The sequence below is a fragment of the Fukomys damarensis genome, unplaced genomic scaffold (assembly GCF_012274545.1).
Source record: "Fukomys damarensis isolate Sample0158 unplaced genomic scaffold, DMR_v1.0_HiC HiC_scaffold_38, whole genome shotgun sequence".
In the NCBI taxonomy this organism is placed as follows: Eukaryota; Metazoa; Chordata; class Mammalia; order Rodentia; family Bathyergidae; genus Fukomys; species Fukomys damarensis.
This window is the reverse complement of record NW_022900950.1, coordinates 54990249-55009950: the sequence shown is the minus strand read 5'-3', so window position 1 is coordinate 55009950 and position 19702 is coordinate 54990249. Positions and strand designations below refer to the sequence as shown.

General features: G+C 34.8%; 1 protein-coding gene across 2 annotated transcripts in view; it reads right to left on the bottom strand.

Moving 5' to 3' along the window:
- Positions 1 to 16544, bottom strand: part of Elf1 (E74 like ETS transcription factor 1) — a 43667-nt gene extending 27123 nt beyond the window's left edge. For both annotated transcript variants that reach the window (XM_010636931.2, XM_010636930.2), the window contains exon 1: positions 16241 to 16544. In XM_010636931.2, the coding sequence (XP_010635233.1) occupies positions 16241 to 16312 (72 nt within the window). In that variant the 5' untranslated portion in view covers positions 16313 to 16544. The remainder of the gene's footprint in view (positions 1 to 16240) is intronic.
- Between the last annotated feature and the right edge of the window lie 3158 nt (positions 16545 to 19702).

The following is a 19702-nucleotide window of genomic DNA, read 5'->3' as shown; positions in this document are numbered from 1 at the left end:
ACAAAAAAAAAAAAAAAAAAAAAAAAAAGATACTGATTTGGGCTGGGGATTTACCACAGTGCCTCACAAGTGCAAGGTCCTGAGATTGATCCCCAGTTCCAAAAAAAAAAAAACTTTATTTATTTATTTTTTTTACTATAAGTCAAATAGCCAGCATGCGGTAGAACTCTAACCTGAACTGAATCCAAGATCCATTTTCTTTAATGATACACTATTACAGTAATTCCTAAACATGCTGTAGTCGTGTTTTGTCTGCATCCTTGTTTGGCTGTATTTAGAAAGGCTGTGTTTGAGGGGTCAGGTACAGCTTTAATGTAATCTTTTCCAGGGGATACCTTGTCTGAGTTTCTCATAACTTGGTATAACCAGTTCCTCTCAATTCACAAGATACGTACCAGGATCACTCAGAAGTTGCTCTGCTCATGAAAAGCATGGGCCACACTGAAATGAGGATGTATATTCTATCTAAGTAGTTCACTTCTAATTTCTCTTGAGTGCTACTATTCAATATGTAACAAGTTATTTCTGGATCTTCATTAAGAATATGAATAGGTAGAGCCTGGGATTTAGCTCAGTGGTTCCAACGCCTGCCTTGTGAGCATAAAGACCCGAATTCGATTCCCATAACCAAAAAAAAAAAAAAAAAAAAAAAAAAGATTATGAATAGTTAGGCACAAGGCCTGAATCTATATGTATCAAATACATCTAGGAAATACCTCTCATGTTACTGGAAAGACATTCCATTGTTATACCATAAAAGGAAAGAAAATGCACACTCCTGTTACTCTAGCTGCTGAGATCTGGGCTCAGGATAAATTGTTTTGTTTTGCTTTTTGTACCAGGGATCAAACTCAGGACCTTGTATTTGCAAGGGAGGCACTGACACCACTGAACTACACCTCCAGCCCAGGATAAACTGTCTTTTAAATGGGATTGATCAGCAGCTGACTAAGTAGTATGTAGTCATCAGAAACCTAAAAACTTCAACAAACACACATTGTAAAATCCCTTGTAGAGAACTGGTTCTCAACTTTGGTTGTGTGTGGGGGTGTTTGAGACAGAGTCTCACTTAGTAGTTCAGGCTGGCCCTGAACTCACTATGTAGCCCAGGCTAGCCTCAAATTTGCAGTGATCCTTCTGTCTCTGTCTCCTGAGTGCTGGGATTATAGGCATGTGCCACCCATGTCCAGCTACTTGTTTTTTAAACAGGATATAGTTAGGTAGTTCAGCCTGGTCTTGAACTCACTATGTATATGTAGTGCAGACTGGCCTTGAAATTACTGTAATCCTCCTGCCTCAGTCTCCTGAGTGCTAGGATTACAGGCATCTCCCACCAATGAAGGCATGCTAAAGTTTCAATGTTGAGTCCTCTAAGATTCTTATTTTTTAAAATACATAAAATATCAGGATTTATATATTCATTTGCTAGGGTCATCTTAATAAATACTAAAAATCCAATGTCTGAAACAACAGAATGCATAATCTCAGAGTTCTAGAGGCCAGAAGAAATCCAGATGTTGGCAGGTTGATTCTTTCTGCACATCTATCTGTTCTAAACCTCTTTGGCTTGTAGATGGCTGTCTTCATGTTCATATGGTGTTTTCTCTAAGTCTATGTCCAAATTTCCCTTTTTATAAAGACACCAATTATATTATGTCCTACTCCAATATGACCTCATCTTACCTACTTACATCTGCAGTGACCCTATTTCCAAATAAGGCCACATTTTGAGGTATCATATATGAATGGGGGTGAGAGGTACATAATTCAACTCATAATGGAAATAAATTTAAGCTTTAAGTTTTCTTTTGGGTACTAGGGATTGAACTCAGGACCTTGTGCTTGCAAGGCAGGCACAGAACCCCAGAGCTAAGTGCCCGACCCTAAGTTTTGTTTTTTAATTGACTAGACATTACTCTTCAATTTTCTTTCCCAAAAACCAAAACATGTCCACCTTAGCTTTTTCTACATCATTTTTACCAGATTCCTTCCAAGATTTATTTAAAAAGGAGCTTAAAAGAGTGTAGTAATGCACTCCTATAATCCAAGTTGAGGCAGAAGGATCACTTGACCCTAGGAATTTATGGCCAACCTCGGTAACAGAGAAAGACAACCTTTTTTAAACATTGCAACACTAATGAGGCAGCAATTACATCTGTTGTCTTTTTTACTGGGGGTACCAGGGGTCAAACTCAGGTCTTTGCACTTGCCAAGGTAGGCAGCAGAACCACTGAGCTAAATCCCCAGCCCTCTTGTCTTCTTTTAAGGAATGAAGATGTCAACATAATTTTTTATGATGCCCTAACAAAAATATTACATTCTACTTGGTGGGCTACTTCTTTTAAAATTGACTCTCCAAATTGTATAACTGGCAATGGGAAATAGGAAGAAAAGGTATAGGTGAAGTATAAAGACTAGGGAAAAGAAAAAATACAAGAAAAGGGAAAAATTGAAATAAAGTCTTTGTAAATAGGGGACGGGGGAAGAGGGGAAGGGAGGGCAGGGTTGGGGAAAAAAATGAGAACCAAGATGTGTCATGTAAAGGTACAAGATCTCAAGGATAAATGCAACTCTATTGTAAACTTAAAAAATACCAATACATTCAATCAGGAAAAAAAAAAAAACTGACTCTCCAAACATCTCTAGAAGCTCTTATTTGAATAATTAGGCATCTTTTCTACTTTTTTATTTTTATTTTTAGCCATACTGAGGACCAAAGTGAGGGCCCTGCTGTGCATGCTAGGCAAGTGCTCTCCCACTAAGTCACATTTCCAGTCCCTAATTTTTATTTGAATTAGAAAATATCACTAAATTCTACCAGTACTTAACCTTGGCTGTACACTGGGAAACATTTAAAAAAAATGTCAACATTTGATCCTTCAAGGGATTAAGCAGAACAGAACATCTAGAAATAGGGACCCATGATTACAGATTCCCAAGAGAGTCCAATTTGCACCCAGAGTCCAGAACTATTGCTCTAATTCCCTAAATTGGAATTAATCATTCATGCCAATGTCTGGAATGCTAATAATCCCAACAGATATATTATGAAATATTTTGCTGTTTGACACTTTTGTATCATTTTTACTTTTGTTTTAGGATTAGAACCCAAATAAACCATGTACCATGGGGAACAGAGAGGGAAATTCTCTGAGAATTAAAATGTCAAAGATCAGCTTTCTAAGCATGAAATTTTAGAGGCAAATTAAACTAGTGATGATAACTGACTTTCTTGTTTTGTAACATTATTAAAGGCTTTAACAGCTCCAGAGAGAAAAAAATGCATATATCCATTTCCCTTTTCAATTAATTATGATTAAGGACACGTGAACAGTAAATTTTAGCAAACATTTTAGCAGCATTAAAAATTAAACCAAGCTTTAGCAGAGCACAGATAGTTACCACAATTTCAACAGTGTTCACTATATTGCTTCTATTTGCTGTGATCATAAAGTGGCAAAAACATCAAGTTAAAAAGAGAAGGAAATGCTGGGCGTGGTGGTGCACAGGCACTCAGGAGGCTGAGGCAGGAGGACCACTGTGAGTTTAAGACTAGCCTGAGCTACATAGCGAGTTCCAGGTTGGTCTCAACTACATAGTGAGACCCTGACTCAAAGAACAAAAAAAAAAGGAGAGAGAAAGATGGAAAGTATGTGAAATAGGAAGAAAAGGTCCAATCCGGAAGTGGGGGAGGGAATGGAGAGGGGGAGGAGTAGGGGAAAGGAATAAATATAAAAAAGGAAAAAAAATGGAAACTTTTTGTAAATAAGAAGTGGAGGAGAGGTTGAAGGGAGGGCAGGGGAATGGGGAAACAATAAGAACCAAGATATATCATGTAAAGGTACAAATTCCCAATAATAAATGTCATCATACTGTATACTAATGTATAAAATGTACCAATAATTTTAATGAATTTTTTAAAAAAGAGAACTAATCAATATAAAGAGTATAGGGCTGGGGATTTAGCTCAGTGGTTCTGGCGCCTGCCTCACAAGTGCAAGGGCCTGAATTTGATCCCTGGTACCAAAACAAACAAACAAACAAACAAGAGTATAATATTATGTCCCCTAACTAAGCTTCATTGTTTCTTGGAGATGGTACCACCCAAGGTGCTCAGCAGAGTTTAAAAAATTATAAATCAAGCCATTTCAAGTCTATTGAGTAAATAAGTTTGTTCAACAGACTTTCGAATATAGAAAAGAAGAAAAGCTTTCACTTAACTTGTTTGCCAAGCTTCTCTAACAGTAATCTGTTACACGGTAATTGTGAAATATCCTGCCAAGATTCTCTATGAGACAGCTTAAAATGAAATACAAAAAAGTTTTCCTGAAACAAAAAGCAGGTGAAAAACAATCTTTAAATTTTTTCTCAATGCAGATTCTTTTTAATGACACGTGCCAAAATGAACATACTTTGAAGTAATTCCTACAGCATTTCCACATCAAGACAAAAAAATCAACAGCGCGCTGGCACCTTATTCCTCACAGTCCTCAAAAGCTCTTGACTTTAAGCCTTCTCCAAACAAACCAAACGTGGAACCATACCTCTGAGACAAATTCCTGTGCCCGCCTTCAGATCAAACTTTGGTCCCAAAGCCTACCCCTATAAAAACAATGCTTTGAGGACCTCTGATCTATTCTTATAATGACTTCCTTCACCTGTGATTTTGAAAACAAAACAAAACAAAAAGAAACCACACACACACACACACACACACACACACACACACACACACAAATGAAAGCGCAGCATACCTTGCTCTTTCACAACAGGGTCTGACAATATTTTACCATGTAGCAATGAGCTACATATACACATGGTAAAAACAGTATTTAAAAGCTAAATGTTCCATCTCTTATCTAAGGTCAGACTCCACTATTCCTGGGGTATTTGAACTCAGGGAAATTACTTAACTCTCAAGGCTTTATTTTTTTCTGTCTAACTAAAGACAAAAATATCTTCTAGGCCGGAGACTTAGCTCAGTGGCACTGTACCTGACTTGCAAGTGCAAGGTCCTGAGTTCGATCCCTAGTTCTGGGGAAAAAAAAATCTTCTTAAATTACTGTAAGCATTAAGTAACACGTAAATAAACCACTTGTAGGCATGACACACAAAAAGTAATCAAGAAAATATTTTGGTGCAAAAATCCCTCAATATTTTATTGAAATACTTTATTTCTATAGGTAGAAATGTCCCCCAAAATAGAAATAAACCCTCCTAAAAATTGGCTTGGTCTTGGTTTTACTTGTAGTAAGAACAGTATTTTTAGAAAATTGGTAAGCAACCATGTACACTTACTAAGAATATTTAATATCAACTAAAAGCAAAAGCTTTATACAAATGTAGTGACTGTGTGAAAACGTACTAACTTATGACCAGTGCATAATTTTGTATTTATGCTGTATTTCAATAAGAAGTTTAAAAAGCAGAGATGCACCTGGTAGGAGAAACACTGTCTTCTCACTTTTTACAATAGTTTCAGTTCTGAGCATTGTTCTAGGGCTTAGATGAAAGCTAACGCTTGGGAGAGGAAAAATGATCAAATACTATGATAGTACTCCTTCATCACCTTATATAAACCATAGTAAAATGAAAGAAGTCCCTGGGCACACTGTATCTAAGTGGAAAGACACACACAAAAAAATAGGGTGCTGGTACACAAAATTAAAATAAAAATCCTTTAAAAAAGTTCCCATGGAAGTTAAAAAAAACTATTTGGAGAATTAAATAATACATGAACATGTTTGCATTCCAAAAGTTTAATTTGTATTATTCCCTTCTCATAATACATGAATATGTTTGTATCCCCAAAGTTTAATTTGTATTATTTCCTTCTCATAGGGTGTCCTTCCCCAATGAGTATCACTGTTACCAGTTTCCAAAGTGCATTTTAAATCATTTCAGGAATTGCAACATTACATAAGACAAGAATTGTGCCACAGATCTCCAAACATCAACACCAAGACTTCTGTGAAGAATTCTTCCTTTTACCTTTACCTCCTAGCATATGGTTAAAAGTCTAGACTCTAGAGACTTAATACCAGTGCAATTAAATGTTTCTGAATATTTATTCTTTCATTCAACCTAACATTCTTCACTTTAAAAAGCTTTCCTTGCCTGCAAGATGACAATAACAAGAGTTATCACACTAAGAGTTTTTATGTTGTTATTGTTTTGTGCGTGTTTTTGCTTTTTTATGACAGGGCATCCATCGCTATGAAGTTCAGAGTGGCCTTGAATTCGTATATAGCTCAGGCTGATCTTGAAGTTGAGACAAGCCTCCCATCTGAGCCTCCCAAGTGCTAAAATTACAAGTGTGTGACAGTACGCCTAGTCTGAAACTTTTAAAATAGCTCATTAAAGTCTACAATAACTCATCCCCATCTAACTACTTGGGTCTATCAGTTATATAAGTAAGGAAGATTATTCTCTTGTAATTTCCTCAGTTTCTTTTTTCTTACTTGTCTATTTTCATTTCGTGCAGAATATGAAATCTAGATTACAAAAACATGTAAATACGTCAAATACTGTTATCACATCCCTGTAGTTCTGCATCATCCTGTAATAGAAATATAATCAAGGGCTGGGGATTTAGCTCAGTAGTGCTGACTTCTGCCTCTCAAGCACAAGGTCCTGACTTTAACCCTTGGTATTAAAAAAAAAAAATATATATATATATACATACATATAATCAAACAAGTACTATATTGTGAAAAAAACTTCTAAGGAAATAAATGAGCAGATGATATGGCAAATTATCCTCCAGTAGATACTCTAAAAGAATGTACATAAATCAGAATTCGAGTCCAGACATACATTAAGCTAGGTTATTTTGAAGACTGATGTATAGGAATCTATAGATAACCTGCAGTTATAAAGAAAGTTGCATCTCAGTTAAAGCTTGAGGTTTCTGATTTTTTAAAGAAGTTCAACCTTTTAAAAATAATTTCATTACAAGTTTAAAATTCTGAGGAAGCTCTCCCCTCACACCAAAAATATCATAACTACAGACTTCAGAAAAGTTCTTCATTTAAAATAGGTAAAAGATGATTTTCATAGGTATATGTCAACCTACAACAGGCAGCACAATCTTGAAGCAGCCAAGGTACCAGGGTTATTATGAGCACCTCTCCATCCAGCATTTACAACTGAGTTACTATGCTTCACAGGGAGGGATAAAAAGGCATGTGGTTCACAGCCATTCCCTAAAGTTCTTCCCTGATGGGTCTCCTAGTTTTCTACTTGACACGAAGTTAAGTTTTTGTTTTCAGTTAATTGTTTGGATCAACAACCATTATTGTCTTTTACTTTTTTCCAATGAGTTACTATAAAACTTCTTTGAATATAGCATGATACTGGTAAGTAACACTAGATCTCTGAATTCGCTGGTTGGGAAGTGACTAAAATTTGAATGAGAATACCTCATGTGCACACTTCAGTATTAATCCCATAATGACAGGTTAAAAAAAAAAAAACAACACCACTAAATAAACCAATGGCCTTCCGCTAACAACCAGCCAATCCCTACATACAGTTCAGAAGGCTGGGGCTCCCAGGTATTCCCAAGGGCCCTCCATTTAATTTTCACCTGCAGCCAGTATTCATTACAGGTTATAATCACCTCCTCAAAACCATGAATGGACACAAAAAGCATGAAGAGCCCAACTAACATACTCGTGATTTTCATTATTTCAGGTCTTGGTCCAGGTTTCCACAGGAAACAGGAAAAAGTTCGAGTTTCAGAGCCTCTATTGAAACAAGGTTGTTTTACTTTTGTTAGTTCCAGAAGATTATCTGCTTCTGAAGAAGGCTTGCTCTCTCTTCCACCAAAACTGCAAAGGTCTACGTACAAAAGTCTTTTCTCCAGAAACCCACATAACAACATTTGAAATTCCACTGTAGATCTCTGTACAGTTATTTAAATAAAGTCTAATACTAGTGTACATTTTCATGACAAGTGCTCTTCTTTAGTCGGTGCTCAGAGTTTTTGCCAGGATAAACGACAATTTGGCCATAAATCTCAAAAAGTAAGAGAGTCAATAAAAATTCTTTCTTTTCTTATAAGAATGCCCACATTAAAAGCTTTATGGTTATGTATGCGTGTAGCTATATGTGAATGTTAAATTAGTTTATGACCTAGAGAAGAGGGTACACGAGAGGAGAGTAATACATTTTAACCAGATTCAAGTTTTACTTTTTATAAATTAAGTTGGTAATAAACATCATAGTAGTCACAGCCAGATTGGTATTTTAAATATGAAGAATACAAATAACTCAAGAATTTAAATAAGATCATAATCAATGATGCATTTTCTGCTTCTAAAAGGCCTTTAAGGGCCGGCGATTTAGCTCAGTGGTTCCACAGCCTACCTTGCAAGCTCAAGGACCCACATTCGATCCCCAGTATAAAAAAAATTAAAATTAATTAAAAATTAAAAATAAATGTCCTTTAACAAGAATCTTCCTGGGCTGGGGATTTAGCTCAGTGGTGCCACTGCCTGCCTTGCAAGCTCAAGGTCCTGAGTTTGATCCCCATACCAAAAAAAAAAAAAAAATTTCCATACTATATAGTCAGCCCTCAATTTAGGAAGGAGTTCCATTCAAGAGAATATTCCTAAATCGGATTCACTTCTAATCTGACAAAGTCAGTCTTTTCTTTCCGATTAATTTTACTGGTACACTGTGACATACGCAGCGATCTCATTCAATATTATAGGGAATTTGTATCCGTATATAACATACATAGTGATCTCATTCATTATTATAGGGAATTTGTATCTGTATATATCTTTTTTTTTCTCCATTCCCCTCCCTTCCCTTCAATACTTCCCTGCTCCTTTATAAAACTTTGTTTCTATTGTTTTCTTTCCATTCTTTTTGTTTTATTTACTCTTTTTCCCTCCCTTTCTTTCCTCCTGCCCTCTCCCTTCTTCCCTTTTCCCTTTGAACATTTTCTTCTTACTCCCCATCACCCATCCTCCATTTTGGTGCTTATTTACCCTTTGCGTTTCTCACCCAAGAGAAACAATGCAATATTTAAGCATGTGTGTCCGACTTATTTCACTTAAGATTATAATCTTGAGGTGCACTCATTTAAGTTTATCCTTCTCTATGGCAGAGTAGTACTCCGTTGTACATAAATAATACATTTTCTTTATCCATTCATCCATTGATGGGAATCTGGGCTATTTTTTAAGACTAAACTATTACAAACCGTGCTTCTCATAACATGGGTGTACATATATCGATGTGGTATGATACTTTTAACTCTTTTGAGAAGATACCTAGAAGAGGCATAACTAGGTCAAAGAGGACAATCTCTAGTTTTAGTTTTTTGAAGAACCTCCATAGTGGTAGCACCAGTCTACACTCCCACCAATAATGGAGAAGTGCTCCTTTTTTTTCCTCACAGAATTGATAGCATCTGTTATTGGTTGCTTTGTTTTGTTTGTTTTCTTTCTTGAGACAGGGTCACACTATATAGTTGAGACTGTCCTGGAACTTACCATGCAGCCCAGGCTGGTCTTAAACCCACAGTCATCCTCCTGCCTCAGTCTCCCGAGTGCTGGGATTACAAGCGTGCGCCACCACACCCGGCTTAGTTGCTTTCTTAATGATGGCCATTCTTTCTGGAGTAAGATGTTGTTTAATCAACGTTGTTTTAATTTCTATTTCTCAAATGACCAGTGAAGCTGAACATTTTTTCATATATTTATTTGCTGTTTGTACTTCATCTGAGAACTGTCTATTCATTTTAGATACCCATTTTTGGATTGGGTCTTTAAATTTGGGGGATATAATTTTTTTTGTTTCTTTATATATTCTAGATATCAGTTCTTTCAGGAATAGCTGGTAAAATTTCTTTCCCTTTTTGAGGGTTGTCTCTTCACTCCATTGTTTTCTTTTGCTGTACAAAAGATTTTTAATATGATGTGATCCCAGTTGTTGATTCTTTGTAATATATCCTGTGCCATCAAGGTTTTGTTCACAAAGTCTTTACCTACACTTATGTCTTTAACAGTTTTACCTATTCTATCTTCCAGAAGATTAAGTGTTTGTTTTAGTATTTAGATCTTTAATCCATTCCAACTTTAGTTTAGTGCATGGTGAGAGATATAGGTGTAGGTTCGATTTTCAGCATGTGGAAAGCCAGTTTTTCCAGCAACATTTATTAAAGAGGTATCTTTCTTCTGTGAAAGTGTTCAGCCTGTTTGTCAAAGAGTGTGTTTGGAGTTGTTTCAGCATCTTCTATTCTGTTTCACTGATTCTCAGATCTGTTGTTCTTTTGTTTTTGCCAGGCCCATGCTGTTTTTACTACAGTAGCTCTCCAACAAAGTGAGTCTTATACACTATACTTATGAACCTTATATAGTACATCTATAAATCTTAGCAACTTCAATGTCTGTAAGTCAGAGACTGACTGTACACGGCATATCATAAGGCAAGACATTTCTAAATACAGGCAGTTTAGGAACAACCTAGCCTTTCTCAGAATGGAGAAATCATAACCAGCTGATCACAGACAATAAAAAATTAGAGCTCCAAAGGGAGGGGGACAACCAAGCAAGCAGGCAAAACTGATCAACGATGCCAGGTCATACTGCGTCAAATCAAATAAAATGCTACATTACAGCAAAGGGCTCTCCTATAGAATAAATCTACCACATTTTAAAAATCCTGAATGACAAACTTATTGGTATATTCTAAAATCAAGACAGCCATTTCCAATTATCAAATGAGAAAATAACAAAACTAAACTAAAAAGCTGAATGAATACGTATCCAAGCCACGAAAATCACCTTCATTATTGAAACATATCCAAAACAAATGAGTAATATGGTGTTGATGAAAATAGAGAGGTGACAAAAATTTTTAGTCACATAATATAACTAAGGTATATCAAAGGTACCAAATACTTAGGAGCAATTTCTAAAAATAAAACAATATATTTAGGATCAACAGGAAAGGTACTAGTTTCCTTATTTACCCAGCAAGACTACTGTAGACAACTGAGTACTTTCTGAGAGAAAAGAAATAAATTGCCAACTTTATTTCCAGCAAAAAAACTTACCAATACAAATCTCATTTTCCTTTTGGTTCCAGGGATTGAACTAGGGCCCTTGTACTTGCAAGGTATGCAGCAGAACCACTGAACCAAAGCCTCGGCCCTCATTTTAAGTAACAGCGATTTTTTGCAAAGGAAACAGAATGAAAAAATACAATGTGGTACAATCACACAATGAAATCTCACTCAGTGATTAAAACACTTAAGTACTGATACATGGTACAATCTGAATGAACCTTGAAAACATTAACACATAAGTGAAAGAAGCCATTCAAAAAAGACTACATATTGTACGGCTCTGGTTGCATGAAATGCCCAGAACAGAGATATATACACAGATAGAAAGATTTGTGGAGCTGGAAGGGGACAATAAGTAGAAATAATGCATTACTGTTACTGGACAGATTTTGGGGGTGAAAACACATTCTAAAATTGATGATAGTGATGGACACACAACTTTGTGTATATAGACTAAAAACCAACAAATCACACTTTTAAATAAATGAGTAAAATCACAATAAAGCATACATTTAGCCTTTTTTGCCTGGTATGTGGTTTATCTACTGTAACTGCACTAAACAATTAGAATCAGTAACACGTTTTTGCCCAAAATGCAAAGTATAACTGTTCTTCCAATTTAAAAGTTTTTCACCACAACTTGTAGGCAGGAACTAGCATAAATGAAATAATTGAAGGTTCAGGGTGGTTGTAATTCCCAGCTTTTTCACTTAGTAGAAATATAGCTACAGGCATGTCGCTACCCTTCTCTTGAGCCTCACTTAAATCCTCTATAAAGCAAGAATGTGAGGACCTACCCTCACTAAGATTGTAGTAAGAATTAGGTACGATAATCTTTGTTTAAAGTATGAGAAAATGCTCAATAAACACTATCTAGTAAAATTCATCCCTGAATGTTTCTGAAGCCTGTCTAGGCACTACCCTATGCAATGATATCATCTAAATTCATTTTTATCACATATCCCAACTTCCAGCCCTCCACATTGCTGGTAATAAACAAATCACACACAGAACGCTATCAAACTCATTCCTTCTATCCTATTTTATTAGAAACAATCTCTAACCTAACAATCTTTCCATCCTTACTGGGAAAAAAATGACAGGCTTGTACACTCCTATCTACACCTCAGTTTACAACACACAGTTTCATATTCAAAATGTGCCTGCATCAAAGATGCCCTCGATAGCTTGAACAAATCTCCTGAGAAATAGAAAAACTATAGGGATGTTAGTTTTTCCAAACACTAATAGCGAAAACCTGAAAAAACTGTTTCATTCACAATTTCTATAACATTTTTTATTAAAAAAAAGTGCTTGAGGTAGTTTTTACTAAACATGTACAACGGAATAGTGCACAAATTATCAGAAGAACAGACACCATAATGTTCCTGCTATTGAAGCTGTAGTGGCATGGTCATAATGTTCACACACTAAATGAGAATGAGATAGATACTATAGTTAGGAGAAAACAGATCATTTTATCAACAGATGAAGAAAAGCTTTTAGGAGGACTCAATAGAGCTAAGAATGCCGCTTACCTAAATAATGTAACTTGCCTAACATTTGTGGGCTTCTGGATTTAATCCCCACTATTGCAAAGATAGCAACAACAGAAAAAAAGAATGCACGTTGGAGGTATATTAAATAGAAAAAGGAAAAAAAATGACAAACACTGTGTTCAAGTAATTGGGCACTATTTGGGAAAATTTGCAATGTGTGACATTACAAAGTGATACAGGAGTAATGGGGTAAAATTGTTAATTTATGAGTAGATGATTTTTAGGGTCAGTTACTGAACTAAGCAGATTTGTTCTAAGACCTTGAAAGATAGTTCGAATTTAAACATACAATAGGTATGAAATGTGATTGAGAGATCATTTCTGAACAGACAGTAAGAAGGCAGGAAAGTATTTCAGAAAATCATGGTAGGCTGGCAAAAAGAACAAAACAAAAAACAAAAAACAAAACTTCAATGCAAGAAGAAGTAAGAACATCACATAGTTACACTGTGAGCAGTTTCTAATTGTAATGCTAAGACGTTTAGATGGATCATGCAGTCCGTTGGTCCTAAGGTTGTGGGTTATTGTTAAACTGACTGATCGTGCAGTCAAGAAAAATCCATTAAGTTCTGATTCATTTCATTCCTCTGAAAATCTCCCCTTCTTCATCTACAGCATACACTGATCTTCCTTTAAGATCTAATTCAAATGTAACCTTCATAGTGAAGCTGGCCCGAAGTCCCAATGTGGTCAATGTCTAGCTATAATTCTCTGAATCTCCAGCACTCTGGCTTTACCTCTGATCCTACATTGAACACTGATTCCCAAACACTGCATTAAAAAAAAAAAAAAAAAAAAAAAATCACCGGGCAACTTCTAAACAGACAGCAAGGCAGTGTTATCCTTTAACCTTCAGAATCAACAGTCAAAGTAGGCAAATTTATACCCTGAGAAAGAAAGTCCTAACACTATTTGTTCTCATTCTGTGGTCAAAGTCTATAAAGGATTTGTTCTACTCATTCATTTTTTCCAGACTACTGTCACTAGCAGGGTCTGTTGTGAACCCAAGTAAGGATGTTGGCTGCAATATTGTACAAATAGCAAAATTCTGGTAATAGCCACGATCAAGGACTAGGAAAATAAAGTAAGATGGCATTCATCATATAGAAAAATAAATGATGCATAGCCCTACATACATATACACACACATTTATCATACATGAAGTAAAAACAAGTCCCCACGAAGTTTAGCATAGTTTCATTTCTACCTTAAAACTACCTCCATGTAGTTCATTTGTACTCTGTTGTCTAAAATTATACACCAACGTAAAAATAATTAAGATGTATTATGAACATATCTAACTCCCTATGATAAATCATTAGTAATCATTCTGAACTGTAAAAATGTACTAATAAAAAATGTTAAATACATATCAAAAAGCAATATTCACTTCTTCTGAGGATAGATATTTTCACTGTTTTTTTATTAAGTGACTTCTTCATAAATAGCAAGTTGTTACTCTATATTAAAAATAACCTGAACAAGCAAATACAAGAAGGTGGAACCACGGGTTATACAAGATGAAGACAAGACCAACACCACTAGATCTACCCTTATGCCAAGCAATTGCTTTCCCTATGCTCATGGCAATTGTAACAACTCTTCAGTCTGGCCAAGTTTCAAACATTCTGACACTGATTATAAGACAGTAAGATTGTTGTGCATCATTGCAAGAATATACAATATCATAATAGCATTAGCGAAAGTCAAACTGCTAACGTTCAAATTGTGTAGACATTATTTATTAGCTGTATGATCTGGGGTGAGAAGTCACTTAAACTCTTTATGCCTTAATTTCCTCATCATAAAATAAAGACTGTGGGGCTGGGGATTTAGCTCAGTGGTGCTGCTGCCTGTCTCGCAAGCTCAAGGTCTCAAGTCTGATCCCCCAGCACCAAAAATAAATAAATAAATAAATAAAATGAAGACCTTAGTATTTACCTCATATGGTTGATACTTGTAAAGTGCTTATAATAGTATCTGAAAAAAAAACTAATATAGGTTCATTTTATTCAATTAAAATAAATAACTGAAGAAAATCCAGGGCTAGCAATGTGATTCAGTGATAGTATGTTTAGCAAGCATGAGGCCCTGAATTCAGTTCCAAAGAAAAAGAAAATACATATATGTTCGTGTTGATATTAACCTAATAGTACTCTCCAAAGATATAACCTCTCCAAGACAAATCAAGTGCATCATACATAGTGTGTAAGTATTGTTTTGGAAAACTTTTAAAGCCACATATATGCATGTATACATATGGTAACATAATGTAAAAAATGCGCTTTTCATGGTCAAAAGAGTGATAAAATAATACCAGTTAGTGGCTCATAGCTCGGTCCTCTGCTGCCACACCCTGAGATGAACATTTACCACATCAAGCCTGGGACCAATCCACAGGATTGTCATCTAGGAGGGCAGCAGAGTACGTACATTTTCAAACCTTAAAAGATACATAACATCCTGTTTGAAAACAAATTCAAAACACTTTCCTCTCCTCCAATATCTTTTCTGTTGTTTCGAGTTTAAATCCATTATCACCATTACAGTATCTTTTAGGTGGAATCAGGCAATCTTCTCCCTTCAAATTTTTCCTTCCTAGTTGAAGAGCATCTTATTTTAGAACAAGTTAATCTAAATTCTCACCTGTTGTAGGTTTATTTATAAACTTTTTATTCTGTCACTTCAATGAACATTACAAACAACTAAGAAATTATAATGTCTTGACAAAGCTAAGAATCATTTTTATTATTTGCAGTAATTATATCTCTATAATAAATGCATGACATGAAAATTGGCCTATTAAAGAATTTAGGGTTAGGTTTATTTCAACCTATAAATCAACTTTACTAGGCATATTTTAAATGAGCTGGTTCTCAAAATATTTTTCCTAGTAAATTCAATGGACATCCAACACACTATTTCTCCCCCATCCTATCTTACATTCCCCACATAACCCGTTTAAAGTGAAATAAATTATAAAGTCTCAAATAATCCTAGCCCTTAGAGGAGATTAGACGGGGGCTAAAATCAATCTGAAGTCCTTTATCAAATATTTCATGATTTCTTCAGCATTCTGAAAATAGTATTTTGCATATCGTATATAAATTCAATGAAAGCTCATTTAGAAATTCCACAGATGATGAAATCCAGATCTAGAGAAGTTAAGTAACTTCCTCGGGGCCATATGCTTTGGAATGGAAAGCTGTGCAATCATGGGACTGCTAATATTACTTCATTTATTTGAAGAAATAGCACACAATTATAAACATTAACAATATACATTAAAATTTATTATGTTTTCTAGAATTTTTCAAAAGTACTTTGACATAATTAGGCATTTGCTGTTAAGTTTAATTTCACAAAAAGAAAACAAAAACAACAGCAAAAAAGTTAAATCCCCAAAGTATTACTTCCTTATTACTACATCAAAGCTAAGGATAAAATTTATACTGAATGAATTAACTGGCACTTAAAATATAAGAACATAAATTACCTCCAACTATTTCAATTTCTGTCCCTTAAAGTAATGTTCTGTTGCAAATGTAAAAAAGTACAGCAAGTTTATAAAAATCCAGTTTCCTGTAAATCTCATACCTGTTGTTCATCCTCCATGACGTTACTAGCAAATTCAAATACTAGGTCGTTCTGTTGGACAACAGCAGCCATAATAAAGCATTCCCCTTAGATCCACATGAGAAAAAAGTTCCAAAAAGGCTCAAGTACCAGGCAGTAGAGTCCACTGGCAAATTTGGGTAAAACCTCTCAGCCAAGTCTGTGAAATTACTGTATATCCAATGTGTTCTTTAAAGAAGGTGCTTCAAATTTTCTTTGTTTACTGATATTAGAAGCAAACAGTGGCAATTTTTTCCAAACTTTTTCTTCTCTTAAGCTTCTTGACCTGAAAAATAAAACATTAAATTCATTGTGAAGGAACAATCACCCATTTAAAACATAACTGATACAGTGTATAGTATTTCCAATGAGTTTATGATAGTTTCTAAATAAATCAACATGAGCAAAAAATAGACATTCTTTAGATAATATATTTTAGATATTTTTAGATACATATTTTTCTTGAAGACTTCATTCCTTCTAAGAGCACTCTTACTATTGAAAATGAACACTTTTTCTCCTCTCAGTTAAGCTTTAAAGTATTTTTAAAAAACAAAAACAAAACAAAAAATGCAGCATTAATAACAAAGTTTGCAACTGCAAAGGAACATATAATTTTCAGCTTTCCATTAATCCAGTAAACCACCTACAAAAGATTTATCAGTCTGTGAGTAATTTCACGATATATATTTTTGTCCTTAACTGAAACATTCAAGACACTATCCTTGTTAGGCCTAATAAATGTAATTATTTAAAACCTAATGAATTTAAAATTTAGTACATACTATTGTAAAATACTATTGAAAATAGTACACACTATTGTAAAAATAATCAGAAATTAAAGCACACTTTTTCTGTTCCTTAAAAGGTTTCTGATAAGTAGAATGCTTTTAAGAGTTACCATGCTTAAGCGTGTCTTCAGTGACTTCTTTTTTAATGCACTGAAATGTACCCTTATCTCTAGAACAGGCTTGCAAGCCAACAGGAAGGAAACAGCACTTGACCACATCATGGCAAATTAGAACATGCAAAGAACTGCATTTTACAACAGTACAAAAACAGAAACAACTTAAGAGCAAAAACAGTTTCAAAGCAAAGGGGAAAATGCTTTAAAAATGTCTGCAAAGACGGTTCTATATATATTTTTTTTAAAGTTACCACTACTAACAAAAGTATATGTAAAAAATTAATTTAGCAGTGGGTGGGAATGGGAAGCTACCGGGTTGAAACTGAGTTTATTGAGTAGAAACTAAATTAGTGAGCAATTAAACACTGTATGGAATGGTAATAAACATAAATATGACTTAACAAGACAATAAAAAATAATCATATTAAATAACATCTACTTATTTGAAATAGTATTTATAATTTTACTACAAGAATTTCAAAAAGAAAGCTGATTTCAAACAAAGGATGGGCACTAATTTCCTAATAAAGTTAAAGGGACAAGTTTGAGGGAAAAAGCTGACATGAAAATCAACTTTCCAAAAACTTAAATCCACTAGCCCCTATATCTATATTAACAGAACTTCATTAATATTTTCTGTAGAAGATTATCTGAAAAATTTAGAAATCTCTTCCATAATAAAAAATTAAAATGAACCGGCCATATAACACAGCAATAGAGCCCTTGCTCTGCATGCATAAGGCCCTGGGTTCAATTCTACTATGTACTAACTGAAAGCCAGAAAGATTGTTTCTTACAAAAATATCTGTAACAAAAGTGCCTTACCACACTCCAAAATGCTTTTATATATTTTATGCAACCTTTTGATACTTACAATAGATCATTTTTCTTTCCTTCTCCCATGGTTTTGTATTGTGCTTTGATCTGTACAAGCAGCCACTCACAGAAGAATCTTCTGTGTTTGTGACTTCTTTGAGAGCAGCTAGGATTTTTTCTGTTTCCCCCTTGATGTGCTAATTATGTAAAACTGATTAGACATTTGAAGGAGAATTGTGATTTCCAGGAGATAGCATAGATTTTTTTTTCTTTTCTTTTTTTCTCTTTCTTCTTCTCTCCTCCTTTCTCCTCTTCTCTCTCTCTCCTCTTCCCCCTTCCCCCCCTTCTATATTTTGATACAGGGGAAAAATTTTGGCCCTTGCTCTTACAAGGCAGGACCCAGAACCACTGAGCTAAATCCCAGCTCTAGCATAGATTATTTTCACCCATATTTTTATCTGGAACAACTGCAGGAGAGGGGTTAACAGATTTCTCTATTATTTCTTTAAACCTTAGTTTTACTAATCTTCATTCCCAAGTCTACCACTATCATACCATCTCACTTTACACATTCATTCAGCCCAAAAGGGAACACTTAAAGCCTTATTGTAAGACTACCATACCCAATGAACTCATAAATATTTTTGAAATATTTTTATTGACACTTTTCTTTCTAGTTCTTTAAATGTAGTACAATTTACATTAAAAATTTGGGTATGGAGAAAATAATTATGAAAAACACCACACAGTAGTTAGTCAAGTAATCAGACTTGAACTTCCCCAAACAGGGACACTAATGGCCCTTCAGACCCTGCTGAAAAACAGCAGAGAAAAGAACAGTAATTTTAAATAAATCTCATTATAAAGCTCTTACTGTACCAAGTTATACACAAAATGAAAAAAAAAAAGTTAACGTCACAAAGTGACTCAATCATTCCTTACTGCATTCAATATTCAAATAATTCAAAAGGAAGATTCTACACCCTAATCTTTTTATTTAAAATATTCAAGGAATTTAAGAAAGTTTAGAAAAAGTTTTAAAATGTGTCTCCAGAGATTGGGGATTTAGCTCTAGTAGAGTACTTGTCTATTATACACATGGCTCTTTGGGTTTGATTTCCAGCAGCACTTAAAAAAAAGTTGCTTGAATTTAAAACTTACCATGTATTGTTTATTCACTTACTTTTGTGACTCTGCTAAGCAAGTACTCTACCTATAATCCATAATCCCAGCTTCTCAATTATTTTTAAATTAATTCCAGCATAACTACCTAAAATTAGGTTTTTGCTTTGTTTTGTTTTGTTTTTTGTTTTTTTGACACAAGAGTCTCACCATGCAGTCCAGGTTGGCTATGAACTATGTAGTCCAGCTCAAGGCAGTCCTCCTGCCTCAGCCTCCTGAGGGCTAGGATGGCCCAGCATGTGCCACCACACTCAGACAGGTATTCTTTTTTGTTTCATTAAAGTTATTAATACATTTTAGGTATACCTTATGATCACATTCATCATAGAGAACTTGTACCTGTAAATGATCTATCTTGGTTATTTTTTCCCATTCGCCTTCCCTCACTCCTTCCCTATTTACAAAAGCTTTGTTTCCATTTTTTTCCTTCTTTTCTCATTTTTCTTTCCCTTCTTTCTTCCCCCCCGCCCCCCTTCATAGTTTCTCTTCCCCTCTGAACATTTTCTTCCTATTTCACAACATCTATTACACATTTTGGT